The 19,110-nt window shown below is 39.2% G+C and overlaps 2 protein-coding genes and 1 long non-coding RNA gene across 5 annotated transcripts; all 3 read right to left on the bottom strand.

The window, feature by feature from the left end:
* Positions 1-559: 559 nt before the first annotated feature.
* Positions 560-1,430, bottom strand: LOC135637790 (uncharacterized). Its single transcript, XR_010496379.1, has 2 exons — positions 1,030-1,430; positions 560-936 (listed from the first exon to the last, which is right to left on the bottom strand). It is a non-coding gene; the product is annotated as an uncharacterized LOC135637790 (long non-coding RNA).
* A 3,438-nt stretch (positions 1,431-4,868) lies between these two features.
* On the bottom strand, positions 4,869-6,975 carry LOC135637804 (BOI-related E3 ubiquitin-protein ligase 1-like). Of its 3 annotated transcripts, none has more exons than XM_065150606.1 (4): positions 6,444-6,975; positions 6,096-6,180; positions 5,650-6,014; positions 4,869-5,551 (listed from the first exon to the last, which is right to left on the bottom strand). In XM_065150606.1, the coding sequence occupies exons 1-4, from the start codon at positions 6,444-6,446 to the stop codon at positions 5,048-5,050; spliced, it is 957 nt and encodes a 318-aa protein (XP_065006678.1). In that variant the 5' UTR covers positions 6,447-6,975; the 3' UTR covers positions 4,869-5,047. The 3 variants fall into 3 exon arrangements, with proteins under 3 accessions (XP_065006678.1, XP_065006679.1, XP_065006680.1); XM_065150607.1 differs by having other exon boundaries at positions 6,798-6,975; XM_065150608.1 differs by having other exon boundaries at positions 6,822-6,938.
* A 7,196-nt stretch (positions 6,976-14,171) lies between these two features.
* Positions 14,172-17,809, bottom strand: LOC135639165 (ATP synthase subunit delta', mitochondrial-like). Its single transcript, XM_065152956.1, has 2 exons — positions 17,449-17,809; positions 14,172-14,723 (listed from the first exon to the last, which is right to left on the bottom strand). Exons 1-2 carry the CDS (start codon positions 17,707-17,709, stop codon positions 14,379-14,381), a joined length of 606 nt encoding a protein of 201 aa, XP_065009028.1. The 5' UTR covers positions 17,710-17,809; the 3' UTR covers positions 14,172-14,378.
* Between the last annotated feature and the right edge of the window lie 1,301 nt (positions 17,810-19,110).

Genomic DNA, 19,110 nt, shown 5'->3' with positions numbered 1-19,110 from the left:
ACACAAGATACGTCGTATCTGTCGAGACATGGTAGGTGTTTGTGCGTTGTTGCACGGTTGATGAGGGTACACTTTTTACCGGTACTTGTCGTCACCTCACTGACCTGCTCCTAATTGAATGGTCTTCGTCGTGTTAGAACCGCCGCTCATGTCACATGTCTAGCGGAAACGAAATCCATCTCAAAGTTAATTTGGTTTCATCTCCGAGGATGTGTGTTCTCAATGAATTTATTCTCGTAAAAATGATCTATGTGTCCTCATTGAACCTTTTATGCTGAAACAGTCAAGTACAAGCAAGATTAAAGGAGAAACCAGTGCGCTAGGTTCCGATGTTTGCTTATTACACTTGTTTCTCGTACGATACGACCTGATTCCCAGCATGAACAACAACAGTTTTAAGTTGACAGCTTAATCAATCCACTATGAAGTAGACTTATGTTCAAGTAGATTAGCTCGTCCGTCACCTTCCAGATGTTGGTGTTTGTTGTTTTCTCCAGTCGAAACCTAGACGAATTTAGCATTTAAGTTTCTTTATGCGTTAAGTCATCAGACAACAGAATTAGAGAGGGATCAAAGCCTCGATTACCACTTCATCAAGAACAACAAACAGTAAGAAAAGCGATGAAGAACAAGTCTCAACCCAGGCAAAGGTTACAACACTCGTCGCCCTATGCAAGCAAAAGAGCTTCTTCCTCTTTGCCACTCCTCTCGGGTTTCGACTTTGTACACTACCTACAGCTTTATATCGAGTGTGCCGTAGTTTACCTAGCCACGGCAGTGTCGGCCCAGACGTGAATCTTCTGGGACTCGCCACTCTTCCGCCGCTCCTTCCTCGACCTGGACACCTTCACGGAGAGCTTCCGGCTGTTCTCCCCGGCCTCGTCGATCTCGATCTGCTCCTGCCGGCACTCCTCGCTGCAGAACGGCGTGTCCCCTCTGCAACCAACTACCCATCAATCCACTCACCCCACACCAGCACTCTCCACGAAGATGACAAATGACTCCAACAAAGAGGGTTGCACACCCAACCTGTACATGAATATGTTGCGGTTGCTCGCGAGGGGCTTCCTGCAGAGGGAGCAGCAGTCCAAGAAGTGACGCGGTTCGTCGTCGAAGCCGTCATAATACAGCCTTCCCAACGCGGCGCTGCTGTTGCCTGCTTCGGGGCCGGCGTCGTTCAGCGATCCATGAGAAGGGGAAGAGAAAGAGGATGAGCGAGAGGAGTCCATGGTGATCTCAAGGCTTCTACGGCGGCTCCTCTTGGGGGTGGTGGGGCGGGTCATAAAAAGAGGAGGGTGGGAGTTCCAATAATGGTGGGTCTCTCGGAACCACGACGAATAGGTGGACTGCGAATAATCGCGGCTTTGGTCTTCGTCTAATCGAGTTGGAATGGACAGCCAAGCGATCGACAAGCGTAACGCCGCGATCAATCCTTAAGCTTGTTGAAAGCTCTCCCAGTGATATATATAAATATATAGTTCGCACCTGACGCTGTGGCGTTCTCGTAGTTAAAGGGAGTGCGGAGCCCGAACTCGACGCCAAACCCGCCCAGAACAATCCTCACGTGACTATGACGCCATCGTTGTTGCTTCCCCTTTTCTTTGTTCTTCCCGGCTTTTACCGTCACCAGCCGGTTCCCGTCGGTCAAGATCCCCCCAATCTCCCACCATTTCAATTTTAGCAAAATTACTGATGCATGTCATCTAAAAATATTTTTTTTTTCATATTTATATATTTAAATATATATATATATATATATATCTTATTCTAAAGAAAATCATATGAGTAATTACATCAACAACAGAAGCTAATTCTCATAAATTATTTTTCAGCTACAACATCTGCAGACCTTTGTCATCAGCTTGAGTTAATCATTCCTGCAAAAAGAACACTTCTTTTATTTCTTCGCCAGACTCGATGTCGCTTAGTTTATGGTCTCTCAGTGGTTTATTGAGGCAGCAGCAGAGACACATGAATGGACAGAATCAATCCACATCTGTGCCAACTTTGATCTTCTGAGGGATTTAAGGAAGCCCAAGTCTCAAGCCAATGCTTTTGAGTGGAGAAGAACACTGTTATTGGAACAGGTGGTGCCTGCTTTATTTCATCACAGCCTAAAGCATGTATTAAATTGTTTGGTTGATCTGCTACCCATGTTCTCTTGTCAATTAATAATATGAAAGCATCACACTTTTTTGTAATTACATATATATATATATATATATATATATATATATATATATATATATATATATATATGTGTGTGTGTATATATTTATATACATGTATATATACATACATATATATATATATATATATATATATATATATAGAGAGAGAGAGAGAGAGAGAGAGAGAGAGAGAGAGGGATCAAATTATCATCCACATTTCTCCATAGCTGCAATCTCACTGAGTTGTATACACGGAGGCATTGATTTGGGAATCAAGTCTCTGATTGAGGATTACTCCATCCTAGTTTTGAAGGTGAAGTGGAGATTTGTGTCTCTCTTTCACACACTTTGTCTCAATCTCTTTGTTCCAGTGTGCTCTTTTTTCTCCCACGCCATGAATTATTCCAACCTGACACTGACTTCCAACCCTTTTCTGATCACTAAATTATGAACTATATAGATTAGCACAGTAATCTTTCCAGTTCCATTTCTTGATTTGTTACATTCATATGCATTCCTTTCTCATAATTCATTTACCTATGATTTGCTCAAACACCATATTCTTTTGTTAGAGATTAGGAAGAAAGCCTAATAAAAAAGTCACATTATACACAACTTTCTTATAAACTTGGCTATGTGCTTTTGACCATAAATACCTTTTGATTAAATAAGCAAAATGAATGAAACAGTGACAAGGAGAGAGATTATGATATGGTATGTCGGCTTTTCAAGCATATCAAGATAGACTTGATAGACAATGTTGAACATCATTGGGTTTTTAAATGTGTTATAAACTTTGCGCTTCTGACCATAATTGGTTTCAAACATATCAGGATAGACTTTATAGAAAATGTGGAACATCAATGGACTTTTGGATGTGTAGGTGAAATCACTAAATCTTTCAACATCCATGAATATACAAACACTGAATGATTCATAACTATGGTCATGCATCTCTACCAATTCCATGATGGACCGAAGAAACAAAACGCTGTCCAAATCGTGAAATCAGAGAGTGATGTGATCTCACCAGTAGCTGTAGTTCTTTCTTCCTTCACAACTTTCTACTCAACACAAATTAGTCTTCTTTTTCCCCTTTTTTCTCGGAGAAAGATGGTGAGTCCAAAATCACCAATCCTGACAGTAAAACAAAACCAATCACCAAACTCTGTTTCTCTCATTTCTACAGCTTCAGTATATGAACAGTTGAGACGCAACAGTCCAACAATGAGGCAAAGTCTAACCTCTTGCTCTTCTCCTCACTCATCAAAGCAAACACCTTTGTCTACAAAGGATGGATGGAGACTCTTTGTTTCCCATGGTGTGTGTTTGGTGTGCATTCCTTACAAAGCATAGTTCAAACATCCCAAGATTGTGGTCGTTGATTAGATGATCACTAGATTCACTTGAACTATATTTAAGATGTTTGGCCAAAAATCCATTGGAACTTTTGTTGGAGAGTCATAAGTTTTGGCTCATTTAGTTAGAAAGAGACAGTGTTCCTACTGATACTTGTTTGTCGAAACAAGGGAATAATATAGTGGATCCATAGCAAGGTTTCCCCAATCGATTGGTTCTTTATTCAATTCACTGATCAGAGAAGACCAGTGGTTCAAGATAGCAAATATATCTTGAAAGAGTTAAGTTCATGAGGTGAAAGGTAAGAAGAGAAAATGTTGTGTCAATTAAGATTCAAGCTATTATCTCAGATGTCACTTTTGAACATTAATGAGTTTTTATTTGGCTTAATGATCCTTTTTTTTTTTTTTAGTATTTGTCATGACTGCACAATTCAAAAATGAAATAACTATCATTCTCTTGTTAGTGAAATTTTCATCTCCTATGAATAATTCAGAATCGTCAAAGAAATATTAGTGAAACAAACTAAGATTTGTTGGTAAGACTTTGATTGTTGATAGCAAAGATCTAAGATGAAATCCCGGTTTCATCAGTTACCATTTGAGTAAATAAATAATACATCTATCATATTACTCTTTGTTTACTTTTTGTTCTCCATTTCTACATGAAAGAATACATGAAATTGTTGTCTTTTTCTGTTATTTGTATTTTTATGAAAAATATCCATCCTAATTTGTTCCTTTGTTTCATCGATTGTGAATAATTTTCCTAATTTTGACTTTGTTACTGCTTTACATGGAGATTGTTGAACATTAAAGAAACTATTCATCGGAGATAGAATATTTTTTTTAAAAAAAAACCAAAATTAATTAACTCATACAAAGAAAACTCTTATTTCGACTCGGTAAATTATCATTTACATCGCTAATATGTTAATACCATTGTCGACTAACAATCATCATCATCATCAGTTATCAACGTTGTCATCATCAATACTTTATTTCATTGTCGCTTGTAATTTATTATTGGAATTGGCATCATCATGCAAAATTTCCACTCTTCCTCGTTTTCTTAAATAATGCAATAGGTGATTACTACGAAGATATGAATGTTGATTACTACGAAATATGAAGTGTGACCCATTAAGATTGCACGTCAAACAAGCATTTGATCAACACAAATTAGATCGATTGGCTAAGCACTAGTCTAAATTGCAGGCATGCGTTACATATATGGGTTGGGCCGGCCCATTAGACGATCGATGGGCCTTCCTGGTTCTCTGCCACATGATGGTAATCAAACGGCCGAAGGTGCACATTCGAAACAAATTAAGAAAAATAAATAAAATTAGAATAAATTCGAATTAATTAGTAGTAATGCTCATCATCTTGTTTCCAAAAGCTGATTAGAAAAAGAGTTTAAGCGTCGGACTGTCTTTTTCTAATCCCTTTTTTGTGTGATTTATTTTTAATTTTTCGTGTTTACGGAGATCTTTTGAACGGCTGAGATTTGCAGTCTTAAGTGAGGTAGACTCGGACGCTCCCGGCCTTGCCACATCGGCAAACCGGGCACGACTCGACCGGGCCTCCCCCGCCGTCGCAGACGTCGCACAGGCACAGGTGGCGGCAGGGGAGGAGCACCACCGAGGCCAGGCGCTCCCGGCAGGCGCGGCAAGCCCGCCCCTGATCGACTCGGTGAGGCTCCATGAAGGCCGACTCGGCGTCCTCGGCCGGCGACGCCTCGCAGCCCCGCGCCTGGGCCGCGGTGGCGACAGCCTTTTGGAGCTGGACCTGGAGGGAAGTTGCCGTTGCCTGGTCGGCCGTGGCCTTGGCTTTCCATGCCATCGACTCGATTCGGAGGCGGGCGAGGCGGCCCTCGAGCTCGGCGCTCCGCCGCGCTGCCCGGTCCGCTTCCGCCTCCTCCTCTCGTAGCCGCCGGGCGGCTGACTCGTTCGCTGCGCTTAATAGATACCGGTAGTGCCTCCATCGCCTCTCCGCCAACCCCCGTCGCAGCTGCTCTGACTGCCATAGAGGATGAAAAATCCAATCTTTAAGTCTCTTTATTACCAAGACCAAAGGAGCCAAAGCAATCCGGGAGAGGCAGGAGGAGAGAATAGTACCTCGGCGTGAAGGAACTGCTCGATTTCGCCCTTCTGTTGATTGATGTGGGTGGTGAGTTCTTCGGACAGAAGGGAGGACAGGAAGGAGGAAGAAGAAGATAGAAGAGGGTTGGATTGCTTCTGGTTCTGCTGCTGGCATCGATCCTTGAAGGAGAGTCGGAGGCCGGTGGAAACTCGGAGAGAAGGGTGGCTCTGGTGCTGGGCGAAGCTCACAAGCGCCGGAGGCGAAAGCGGGGTCGATGTACGCTGTGGTTGCAGCGAGAGGAGGTCGACAGGGTGGTTCTGCTGCAGCTGCGGTGGCGGCGGCGGCGGCGTCTCCGGGAACCCGATGCCTCCTCGACCTCTCTTCCTCGGATTCGGCGGTGCTGTTAGATAAAACAAACCTCAGAAACCCACAACATACCGTTCAAGCAGACCAAAAAGGAGCCAACTTTGCCTCATCTCACCTCCATTGGCGAGCAATAACTCCGACGGATCGATGAAACCAGGCGCGGCTCGAGGAAAGTCCATTTCTTTCTCCTCCTTTCGCTTCTGCGTCAATCCAGCAACCAAAAATTTCCCAAGGAGACCACTCAAGATTCGACCTTTCACACAGAAACTAATGGGAAATCATCTATAAATTCGATCAAGATCGGAACTTGACCGCAAACTCGAACGAGGAAAGTTACACGGGTATCAGGATTGAACTATCATTACTGGTCTAGAGAGAGAGAGAGAGAGAGAGAGGTGTGCGACGAAAGAAAGAGGCAGATGAAGAGGAGGAATCAGAAGCAAAAGCTTTCAATGCCAACTACCATAGATGCTGCTGCTCTTGTTTCTCCTCCACCTCCCTCGTCGTCCTCTTCACTTCAATGCAGAAAAAAGGGTACGCAACGAAGTGGAGATAAATGCGCTCGGAACGATCGAAAGAGTCCAAAGATGGCCTGCTCTTATGCTCTCTCACTCACAACAAAGAGGAGTGGAGAGAGATGGTGAGCTGCTGCTAACCATATAAATCTCCTTCCTTTTGGTTTGAATGGATCCACCATCCTCAGGAGCACTGTTTCATTTTGTGTTGAGATTTCCTAGGCCAGTTTGCCTTCGATGATGCAGTAGGCACATGAGAGGGAGAGAGAGAGAGAGAGAGAGAGAGAAAAGAAGGGTGTGACCTTGTCTGTGCATGGGAGAAATACCAGGGACAGTCATTGTGCTTGAAGTAGTAGCAGCTTGGATTGCCTTCCATACTTTGTTTCTTGTGCCAAGTGTTTGCTGTGGTTAGTCTTTCTCTTTCTTAGCTTCCAAGGTTTGTCCAGGCAAACCAACAGCCCTTCCTTTTTCCTTCCTCCATTGTCTTGGAAATGTGAAGATCTGTAGGTTTAATATGCTCGGCCTAACATTAACTGCTTCTCACGCGTCTCTTTCTCAATCAGAACAAGGTAAAATGGTATCAGATTGACCACTGTTATTGCTTGGATTAATCCCACTTTATTATTATGATGGATAAATCGAAGAAATCAATTGGTTTGTGAAAAGGATATCAGTCATGCAAGTTTCTGTTTAAACAAATAAGAAACGTAGCAAGAACAGAAAGAATACCGCAATAAAGTTATGCAACGATGTCATTAATGGATGAGTACTTGTGTATATTATCATGGAATTTATATGATGTAATAAAGAAATATGCATATTATGTAGCAAAAAATAAAATGGTCAACAATTATATAGAATGCTCTAAATGAAAAGTATTAAAGAAGAATTAAAATATTAGAATTACTACATAAGTGAACAATTAGATGTAGCTCTGATGAAAGACAAAATCAGGCAGGAACATATAAGATAGTATGGAGATGTGTTAAAGATACCAATAGATACTATCTATAGTCAAGAGAGAGAGAGAGAGAGAGAGAGAGAAAGAGAGAGAGAGAGAGAGAGAGAGAGAAAAGAGGGCCAAGAATATTTTACTGAAATCTATAAATATAAAATTTAAATTATTTTAATTGAATATAGAATATAAATTTTGAATTATAATTGAGCGATTGTTTTGGAAAATACTCTTTTTTTAGGTTTTGCTTATATGGTACTCCTTTTTCAAAATACTCATACGATCTGATCACCCCCTATTTGTAATGTTCCAAAAATCTCTTAAAAAATTATCATTTTTTCTCTCTCAAATCCAATTTTTTTTCCCTAACTATTTACATGGTTTTATCAACAAAAATACTATATAGTGTTTTAAAAATATTATATAGTATTTTTTAAAAGATATTATATACTATTTAAAAAAATAGTATACTATGTTTTTGATATCATAGTATTTTTAAAACAAAATTATTATATAGTATCTAAAAAATACAATATGGTGTCTTACGGATAAAAAAAATAACCCACAAAACACTATAAATAATAGTTGGCCAAAAGTTTTTTTGGGATTGAATGGAAAAACACTACAACAGCTTTTGGGGGGTATTTTTAAAAATTTTGAAATAGAGGATGATGGTTTGAAATTTTTAAAAATGGGTACTATCCTGGAAAAACTCAAAAAAAGATATTTTCTCGGACAATCAGCCATTATAATTGTTAGTGAATTATCACATAAATTAAATATTCATCCACCAGATAAAATGAAAGGAAAAAATGCATGATAGATACAGTGACACATTATTTTGTGATGCAAAACTGATGCGAAATTTCAACTATGCAATAGCATGCAGAGGATCCATAGAGTTGACCCCACCAAGATCTTCGGCAATGACTAATTGTTTATATAGATAGATAGATAGTTGTTGCAAAGCAAAGAAGTCGATCACGGTTCTTTTAGCTCGAAATAATTTTTCTAGCTGATGCTACGTCCGATCTGCTTTGGTTCAGATTGGTTTTAATTAGTAGAAATATAAATGCGGCGGGTAATGTGGTTGATGTTGATCTAAATTGATCCAAACAAATGTATAAATATACATACATATCGAGTACATATCATTCAGTGTTTTATTTGTCTTTACTGCATACTCTCCTTTTTCTTTTGAGTTAGTAGAAAGACACACACACACTCTCTCTCTCTCTTTCTTCTTGTAAGACAATCACTTGTTGTTTCAAGATGCACTGATATCAACAACATGTATATTTCAGGACTGCATCAGCTAAAGGCTCAGAGAACTACGGCCTGATGTGATTCCTTCAGCATGCATGGGGGACCTTTGGACAGGACGCAGTAACTTCAAAGTGAGGTAGTTGTCATGGAGCATCGAATCCATCCATTAAGGAGCAGCTCCTTCTGGCAACTATCACTGCAACCAAAGAGGATTTGGTGCTGCTGTGCGGTCAGTAGCTCTCACACAGGAAAAGGAAAGGGAGGGGGTGGCAGTATTGAAGAGATCCATTAGGTACTTGAAAGGAGAGGAGGGAAGGAGAGCAACGCATCACCCATTTCTTTTCTCGGGTGGGGTTGGACGGGCTTGGCTTCTTGCATTTACTCCATTTCTCCCTATCTAGTCTGCCTATCATGCACCTCTGACAGACAGATTTAGGCGTGAAGAATAATTTATGGAATGGGTCAGTGATGAGATATGGCATGCAAAGACAACTTCACAACCAATTGTTTGCAATCAGCTAATATATATATATATATATATATATTCCCTTGTTAAACTTCAAAATGGTGAAGATTGATTGATGATGGAATTTTGATGTAAAGAAAAGTCTTGTCTTATTTTTTTTTCAAATATATCTTTCTTTTTCTATTCCTAATGTATTAATTACAGTGAAAGTTTTCATCTTTTACTCTAAACAACCATGAGATGTTTGCAAATATAATGCAAGTGATCTCCAACACTCAAAATGCTTCCGTTTCACATGGAGCATATTAGCCATTCATTTACTCAAACAGTGAAAATAATAGAGAGGGAAGATCGATCAGCTTGTTTGCATGTTTTGACAAATATGTGTAGAACATGACCTCATGGAGTCATGGTTCAGAAAGATAGGCTTTAACGACCAACTCCGAAGGTGAGATGAATTGTGACAGAGGATATGCCCATTCTGAGCCAAAAGTCCAATTAGTCTCCTATTGTATTTGTCCACTTTCTGCTCACCAGACTCTTCCATCAGTTGATTTGTCAAACAGACACTGCAATCTCTCTCGACAGGTTCCAAATTTTCTGTGTCATGGCCAAGACTTGAAGATGAGACAAGGGAAGGGTGGATATGGCAACTCTTTCTTATAGGATAACCGGTAGCTGTGCAATAACACACTGACATGGTAGTCCGTCCCGACTGGAAAGAAAACAAGAGAAACAACAAACCAAGGAGGAATATGGATTTATTCTTCTTTCTCTCCTTTTTTTTCTTTCTTGATGCAAAATTCTGAGAGGTGGATATTCCCTGATCCTGTGAAGTTGCTTTAGCTCAAGTTTTGCTCATATATTCATCAGCCTTGCTACCGAACAAAAGGATCCATTTCATGTTGCGGACAGATTGTGGTCCATTCATTGTTTGTGATTTTGAATCCATGCGAGAATGATGATTGTATTGAGCTCTCTAAGTTTCAACAATTTTTTGGGGCTAATTTTCTTTACATGTACCTATGAACAACCACCTAATTTGTGATTTCCTCACAAAGTCAAAGACAAGATAGTTGGAAAGTCCCATTGGAAAGGAAGTGATTGTTTTGTATGGGCAATTTCACCTTTTACACACTCAATAGTACCTTACCTTGTTGACTCACTAACTCATTCATCAGGGAGCTAAAAACATGCAGTACATAATTTGTCTATACAATTAATTGACTGAATAAACAAAACAAGTATAATTTTGTTGATCTTGGTGTCCAATGTATTTTCAAGATGCAGACCAAGCACTTAAATCTCTTTCTCTTTAAAAAGAGAGAAAAAACACACTCAAGTCAAATTGCTGAGACAGACTAATTTAACCCAATGCAACATAGAATATATTTTACAGGAGGATTCTTATGAAAATTTTCTTACATTTCCGTTTGCTTTGTTGGTAGCCTCAACACAGTCATTCTAACTCTACAATCACAAGTACTTTGTTCGGTCCAATCAAGTCCATTTTTGCAGGCGCAATCGGTGGGGTGCTCTGAGCTCTTATGTTTCCTGTTGCATGTCATTTCAATCCTGTTCAACGGTGAAGAGTGTGAAGAGGAGTATAGCAAGTTGTCGGGGACACATCCATCTCGCTGTCATGGGAAATGGAGAAAGATATAAGTAGTTTAACGAAATGATTGCTGCAGTCCGCTCCTGAAGATTAGAGCTTTCACATGACTACCATTTCCTGCGTTTACAAGTCCTCGGGAATCAAAATCTTTATTTACTTCTTCAAAGTCAGATGACTGACTCTTTTCTTCTTCTTCTTCTTCTTCTTCTTCTTCTTCTTCTTCTTTTTTAATGTTCAGATCCTTCACATCAAATATCGCATAACTTTTTAATAGCCAATGATTCTTCACAAAGTAAAAGAAATTAAATTTTCTGTATTAATCAATACAAAGAAGCCAATTGCCCATTTCCCATGAATCATATCATTATGTGAGATTGTGACTGTACTCCATGCGCAGATTTTTATGTAAAGCGAACATCAGTTCCTTCGCTTTGCACCACTTTTTTCCTCTGCTCAGATGCTTCAGCAAAGCGGTGATGGCTTTCCAATAGCAACACCATTATTAATGGCTAACATCCATCCCCTGTTTCCATCACCCAGACTCAAATGCATTGTAGGCCCTCATGTGACAAAGCTTTAATCGCTAAAAATTCATGGAAGTTGATGAAACCAACTCACATACCTCCAATAATAATGTCTCGGAGGAAGAGAGAAGATACCCAAACAGATCTGATCAGTATGGGAAGCATGCTCGCCCTAGCAAGAAAGAAAGAAAGGAGGCATGGAGAAGTGTAGCTGCATCAGATTCTTAGTCATATTCTTACTCTTTCTCGCTCCATCATCAGACCAATAACTCTTCCATGCATCTCGATGTTTCACATTTTCTTAGTCGCAGGAACAGCAAAGAGTGTCAGGATTCCTTCGCCTCCCAGCTGGACTGTAGTAGACGAACTCTACGAGGATGTGCCAGTCTTCTTCACGTATTATCTCACCCGACGAGATGTACAAACATATATATGTGTTATGTTTTTGGAAGACAAAGGGTTGTTGAGATAAACTATGCCATCATTTACCACCGTTCAATAACACAGAAATAAAACTATGCCAGTCAAAACCAATCCACTGCCATGTTTGTCGAGGAGCATTGTCGACATTACGGAGCGCGAGCACCTCTCATGCACACATCACAAATTAAGTCGGGGGTGGATTGCTAGACCTGGTTTATTTTATTGGCATGATGTGTCATCAAGCAAAATATCCGGAGTAATCAAATGGCTCTCTTGTACAGGTCTTAGATAGGGATGCAGGCTGAGAGAGAAAACAAGTACAACCACGCCACCAATCGAGTTAGGTCAAGATACTTGTCATGCTGTCTTCTTTTCTTCGGTCCCCCTGGTGTTTGTCATTGAATTGATCTCCTGAAAAATCAAATAACTAGTCCGACCACACAATCTTTTGTGTGTGTTTTTGGAAGGGTGTGCAATTATGTTGTTCCCATGTTCGCATCATTTTCTTTTGGCTATGATGGTTCGTTCTCCACGGATTGCTTTCCACTGCCTCAGCAACACATCCCATTGTTTGACTTGTGAAAGGGATCACCACCAAGTCTTGGCCACCGCTCTCCCTGTTTGCATGTTCTTCTTAGTGCTCATCTCCATCAGCCCATCGTCCATCTGGTCGATGACATAGACCACTCCATTGTTATTGATTTCATTAGTTTCCATGTCCAAGCGAGAAGCGTCATGAATGTGACTTGATAATAGGAAAAAACACCCACCATTTGCGACTCAGCTGTGCTGGCGCAATTATCATGAGTCATAATTAATGAAGACCTAAACGTAAAGCGTCAGAAACTGATTAGGTCCAGCATGCTTACGGTGAAACACAGCATCCTAGCATGATGCAAATCTAACATGATATGATACAAAACTTTAAACCTATCGGATGAAGGATGCCAAACAGAAAGACTAATGATTCAATGGTTACTTTCCATCGGTCAGAAAGTTGGAACGCACCTTTTTCCATCATAGTTTGGCTCCTTCACACCGAGTTTTGATTCCCTATCCGGTGAACCACCAGCTGCAAAGAGACGGCTTTGATGTGAGAACCACCAACAGGAATGAAACAGAAAAGATTAAAGAGTAAGAGCATCGATTGCTTGGAAACAGATGAGAGCGATGAAAGCGAGGACGATAAGCTCCTCGAAAGTGCTGGATTTGGTTTCTAGACTGACTCGAGTTGCCTCCTTTTGATCTTCAAGTTGGAAGGTACACAAATGCTGCTGCGAACATGAGACATGATCCAACTTTCAAGAACTTGTCCACACCCTTGCTTATTTGGTCAAGCAACCGTATGACCAACTCAGAGAAAGGTAAAGATATAAACATGTCAACTACATTGCAACTATCAGAGATACATCAGAGGAAACACGAAACAATTGGCTTAAAATATAAACAAAAAATGAAGCAGATATACATCGGAGGGAACACGAAACAACAGAAGTTTATGGCCTGTTCAGTACAGAAAACTCTGACTGTTTATTAGCATACTATTATTACATCCTTGGACACATGAAATGCTACCTTGAGACTTGTTATCCTTTAATCGAATAGAATCTTTGGCTTTCAGAAAAAGCACATGATTCAGGTATTAACAAGAAAAATACTGTAGGTAAATATTTGTCTGAATAGAAAAGCACTGGAATAGTTGTAATTTCTACAAATTACACTCCATAATGACAAAGAATGAGCTATGGTTCTGCAGACTTTGCAGAAGCTATACTAAATATGTTACCATCATGACAAAGAGCAGGATATAGTTAAAGTGAATCATTGGCCCTAAACCCTAAATCCTATTAGATTCGATAATGATAAATAATAAGCTATCTTTCTGCAGACTTACAGAAAACATACCAATCATGTTACCATCATGACATACATTTAGAAGTTTCCATGACTCATCTGCAGCCATTAGGCTTATTACCCTCATGATGTTTGACAAATTACTTTTACCATTTCCCCTATTCTAAAGAGGTAATACAGGTGAATTTAACTAAACCTGGTCCATTTAAAGCTTGGCTTAAGATAAACTTCAAGCAGAAATTAAGCTCGAGTATGGCTGGTCTATAACAAAATTTCAAGCCTAACTTTTGACTAGTCAAGTAAATTACAATTGAACAAAGATGACAACATTAAATGGATATCAATTCAAGCTTAGATGTGGCTCAAAATAGACTCTTTTACACTCTAGGACAGGTTGCTAGTCTGAGAAAAAGAAAACTTGTACAAAAAAAGCGGTCTATCACCATCGACACACTCATACCCCATTAGCGCGTTTTCCACATAGTCCCAATTCATAATTCACAAAAAACTGCAAATAAAAATAAAATTTTGATGAGTAGAATACTGAAAATAGCAGGTTCGAACCACAGAAGCTTAAGAAAGAGTAGAAACCAGTAAAACAAGACATCAAACATTTCAGAGTTGTACAGCAGGATAGCAATTAAGTTACCACAGTCCTGACTTGTGATTAAAGCTAAAAAATTATAAAACTTTCCATCTTTCCTCACACATCACGAATTGGCCATTTATCTGTGTTCAATGATGAGTTCAAGAGGAATGCCCCATAAGGGATAAAGACTCTCAACCAGAAAGTGCAGCATTTAATGCACTGTGAACATCAACACCAATCTGCGCTTCAGCCTTTTCTAAGTCCGTCGTAGTTGAGTTTAACTTCTGAGTGAAGTCAGCTAGTCCTTTCTGGACTAGGCTTGGATCAATGCGGTCGACAGGAACAGCCTCAACAGCAACTATATCTGTAACTGAGTTGGCATGTATGAATGCAAACCCACTGCTAACAAAGTACTTAGTTACTTCATTCCCTTCATGTACAGAAAGAACCCCTGGCTTGAGTTCTGCAATAGTGGCAACATGTCCAGGCAAAACACCCATTTGCCCTGTGGTTGCTGGTACAATGACCATATCAACCTGAAAGTAAATAAGTTAAGGGACAAAGAGAAAGGAATAGAAGTAGGGGACAAAGTAATAGAAGTAGTGATCAATTTGTCAGCCTATTAGTTTATATCTAATTTAGACACCATAAGAACTTCAAAAGGTAATTCATCCATAAGAAAATTGTTAATCAATCTTCACTTCAAAATCTCTCTTGATAAAGTGACAATGACTAGGCCACTCAGACATTCAAGCTATCCTCCATGATGACAGAGTGTAGGTTGAGGTTAATGTGCACTCCGAGCTGGTTCCCATGTACCATCTCAATGCTAGTATGCTCGTCACATAAAATGTGCCAAATAATGGTCCTATGTAAAACTCTCACCCAGTGACCTGATGGGTAAGGCTGATGCACACTCCCAACAGGCCAGCATCTGGCAGCTCAATGCTCAGTAATGTGCTGAGAATCAGTACCATGCAGCCTAGAATGTGCAAGGCAGCATGAGTTGGACGGTCCCATCCTTGGTTGTAACAAAGATTTCTCGATGAAGATGGTTCTAAGAGCTTGTCGCTCGTCCTTATTCAGACCAGAACCACATCTCATTTGCATTCTTAAGCATAGTAGCAAAGAATTCCATGGTTCCCAACCACTAACCATCAGATATTGGAGATGCTGAAACTAATCAGTTTGTTTTCCTAAAGCAATTATAATGATGAACCACCTTGAATCAAGTAGTTGCTACACAGAATAGCTATTTGGAATGCTTCCTTGGATAATGTTTCAAATGCTACCAACAGTTTGCCAAACTAGATTAATGAAAAAAGTTATGCTTAATAAGTAGCCACTCAGGAAATGCTGCATCTAGTTTAGATGCTTGAAGATGCAAGATATAGTATATATAAGAAGACTGGAGACCAACCATAAATGCAGTGAACATTGAGGTATTCCCGGAAGTGCTAGTCTCAAATGACATTGATCTTCATTCAAATGAACACATGAATAGCTTTCGTCAATTGAATAAATCAAGTTTCCACCTGTCTGCACTTGGCTGGGCAAAAAGTGTCCTATCTCCAAGTGCATACAAGATCAGACCACATTTACCATACAATAATGGATTGGTCGTAAGGTGGACCACGTTTAGCTCAGCCAACCTAGGCGAGCCACATCACCAGGCAACACTAGAAGATGTCTTGCTTCAGATAGGTGAAACACACTAATATAGGTGCTTAGAAGGTCAAAAGGAAATAAAAGCATTTCAGTAATGCCTTGCAGAAAGCATCAAATTCTCTCTTCTATATAGTGATTAAATTGGTTGAAGTGTCTTAGCATCTAGGATAAGCTCTGAAATTGCCCCAACATTGATGCAAATGAATACACACAATATGTTGAAGGGGGGCTCACCTGAGTAAATAATGAAGCATAAGCTGTTGGTCGAGGAAAAGCAACAATGAATAAGTGGCAGAATTCTTGAAAGTTGTATCTAGATATTAATTGTTTACCTGAAGTGCAATGCAAAAGAAAGCAAATTGAAGATAGATGTTGGTATATTTTATAGGGATAAAGTGGCACAAGCATTGTCATGCTTAAGGCTTATGACAAGCTCTCAGGAAAATATAGCCGACCATTTTAAAGTGAGTGTATTGTGAATAACATAGTCTAAACAACAAAGTTGCATAGTAATGGATCTTTTTGTTTAATTCAAAAAAATATTCGTCCTTTCTGGTCTGTGCGCATAATGGTTAGCAAGGTATGTGCAAAATGAAAGTGCATCTTTCTAAATGTAACATTCGAGAGGAAGGGAAATAGTCAAAATAGTGGCATGGCTTGCAAACTACTGAACAACATAAAATCTATGTTTATACTTAAAACTAGCATCTAGTTTGTATCATGAGATTTCAGAAGAGCATCAAAATGAATATTGAGCTTCAACTTTTACTGTCATACCAAGCTTGTACATAGACTTTCCATAAACATCCAAAATGTTACCAAGTACACCCATTTCAGTTCCATCAAGTTCACAATGAAAACAATCTTTGACCAACTTGTGACGAACAAGATGGTTAAAAGTTGCACCTTGCTATAGGATTTTAAAGATGATCTCTTCTCAAATTATTAGAAAAACCACAAGGCCAATAATTTTGACTGAAATGCCTATTGCATAAGTTTGTGTCTTTTTAAAATGCCAGACTACGTTCAACTAGTCCCTCATTACTCAGCCTGATGGGGACAGGATAACTGACTTACTGTGTTGATGAACTTAAACTATTGGTCCAAAATGCTTAACAAGGATCTCCTACCACACATCCGATATGAACTAAACTAGGGCGTCATATTGTAGCCGGACCTGACTCAAAAAACTACTACTTGAAGCTCAAACATACTAAATATCCACACCGCTTAACCGTAAGAAGATGTCCACTTCAAACATCAGGTCGCAGCTTCCAATGGTTGGGTTGATCATTTGGTACCACACGAGGCAGTCCAGTCACAGAACTTCCACTTACTATTACTCCGATCGCAGAAATCAATTCTTATCGACTAACAGGAAAGGAAACGATGGCATCCACAATGAAAATCCACTACTTGGTCATCTACATGATCTCATCAAGTAGAGTTAGATTCTCCTTCAAGTAGAATGCAGATCCCAGAACATACAAATCCGAAACAGATGCAGCATCATCGATAGTCGATACATCAGAACGAAACCGTATGCGAGACTTAGATAGATATGACCGATGGGGATGAGAGGAGCGCCCGAACCTCCTTGTTGGAGATCTCGGACCGGTAGGGGAGGACGAAATTGACGGTGAGCTTGGAAGGGATGGAGGAGGGGGTAGGAGGGCGGGGCTTCATGAAGGCGAGCGGAGTCTTGGGCGGGTCGATGCTGGGGGCCACCTTACGCCACGCCTCCACGAACGCCGCGTCCTCCGACGACGCCGCCGGGAGGTCGGTGGAGAAAGACCGGCGGCGGCCTCCGTCGCCGAGGGCCCGGATCAGGCGTCGCGAGGCGTGGCGATACATGGATTGTTGGCTGCGCCCACTCGATCACTCGGGTGACGAGACGAAGGATTGCTACCGACTTGGGGTTCTCTGTCTCTAGTTTGGGCTCGGGTTTGGGATTCGGGGTTCGGGAGGCGTATTATAGGAGTAGGCGCTTCTTGGGCACGGATCAACTGTTTCCTGCGATACACGAAGCACAAAACACGATGAAGGCGCTTTCCATTGATCATAAATCACGTGCGTCAGCGGCATCTGTAGGGCTTCCGGCAGTGAGGATCGGGAAGGCTTTCTTCTCCTGTTCCCTGAATCGTAATTCACACGGGTGCTTCTGCGTGAGCTACTGCAATGGCCGGCAAATAAGGCCCAAAAGATCAGTATATTGCAGTTCTATTTTTTTGGCTTAGGCAAACTCTACGAAGAAGCTTTTAAGATATTCTGATAAAACATCTTTATTTCAAAAATTCATAGCCCCAAAATTCTCGCATAATAATTTTATTTTTAAATTATCGTACAACATTCTTATTTTTTAAAAATTTTTAGAGAGAGCCTTATTTTTCAAAATAATAAAAATATCCTCTTAACTATTTTTTTCCTTAAAACCTGTATCTTCTCTCCATCATATTAATAAATCATCAACCGGTTCTACCAATCTAGAACTTACGTCGATTTAAAATAAATTATATTAAACAATTTATTAATATATTAATTTATATTATTAAATATATTAAATATATATTAAATTATAAAATAGTAAAATATAAATAATAAAGTAACAAATAATTTTATTAATTATAAAGCAATTAATAATATAATAATATTTTTATATTCTAAACATAAAAATAAATATTAAAAATATTTTACAAAAATCATAAAATAAATTTAAAAGATCTATATGGCCATTTTTTTTATTTTTAAGTTTTCAAAATAATTTTTATTAATTTTGACCTTTAAAAGTTAAATTTATCTTAAAATACTAAAAACTTATTATTTATTAAAAAAGGATTAAAATATCAAATTGTTCAAATGCTAAAAATCACAAAAATATCAAAAAATTATTTAAAATAGAAAAATTAAAATTTTGTCGATCTAAGTCCAATGTAAAGATTTTTTGAAAATCTCAAGTTGTTTTGATCAGAATTTGACCCAATCCAAAGTTTTAGAATATGCTTCCTACTTATTTAGAAGATCAAATATTAAAAAATATTTCATGAAAGTATCACATTTTAATAAAATTAGAAAATATTAAAAAAATAGATAATATGAATAAAATAAACAAAATTAAAAGCATAAAGTTTTTTAAGTTTTGCCAAAATATGATGCATCAATGTAATATATTTTAACATTTAAGCTTCTAAATATGTGACAAACCTATTATAAACCCATCTCTCTCTCTCTCTCTCTCTCTCTCTCTCTCTCTCTATA

The sequence above is a fragment of the Musa acuminata genome, chromosome BXJ3-5, assembly GCF_036884655.1.
Source record: "Musa acuminata AAA Group cultivar baxijiao chromosome BXJ3-5, Cavendish_Baxijiao_AAA, whole genome shotgun sequence".
Lineage (NCBI taxonomy): Eukaryota > Viridiplantae > Streptophyta > Magnoliopsida > Zingiberales > Musaceae > Musa > Musa acuminata.
Note: the sequence above shows the minus strand (reverse complement) of the source record. Positions and strands in the feature narration are given on the sequence as shown.

Bases quoted from the DNA above. Each gene is read 5' to 3' on its own strand.
- LOC135639165 (XM_065152956.1), bottom strand. From the start codon at position 17,709: ATGTATCGCCACGCCTCGCGACGCCTGATCCGGGCCCTCGGCGACGGA. The intron at 14,724-17,448 runs GTTCGGGCGCTC...ATTTACTTTCAG, and splicing joins CCGAGATCTCCAACAAGGAG to GTTGATATGGTCATTGTACC.
- LOC135637804 (XM_065150606.1), bottom strand. The intron at 6,015-6,095 runs GTGAGATGAGGC...TTTATCTAACAG, and splicing joins GTTATTGCTCGCCAATGGAG to CACCGCCGAATCCGAGGAAG. The intron at 5,552-5,649 runs GTACTATTCTCT...CCTCTATGGCAG, and splicing joins AGCAGTTCCTTCACGCCGAG to TCAGAGCAGCTGCGACGGGG.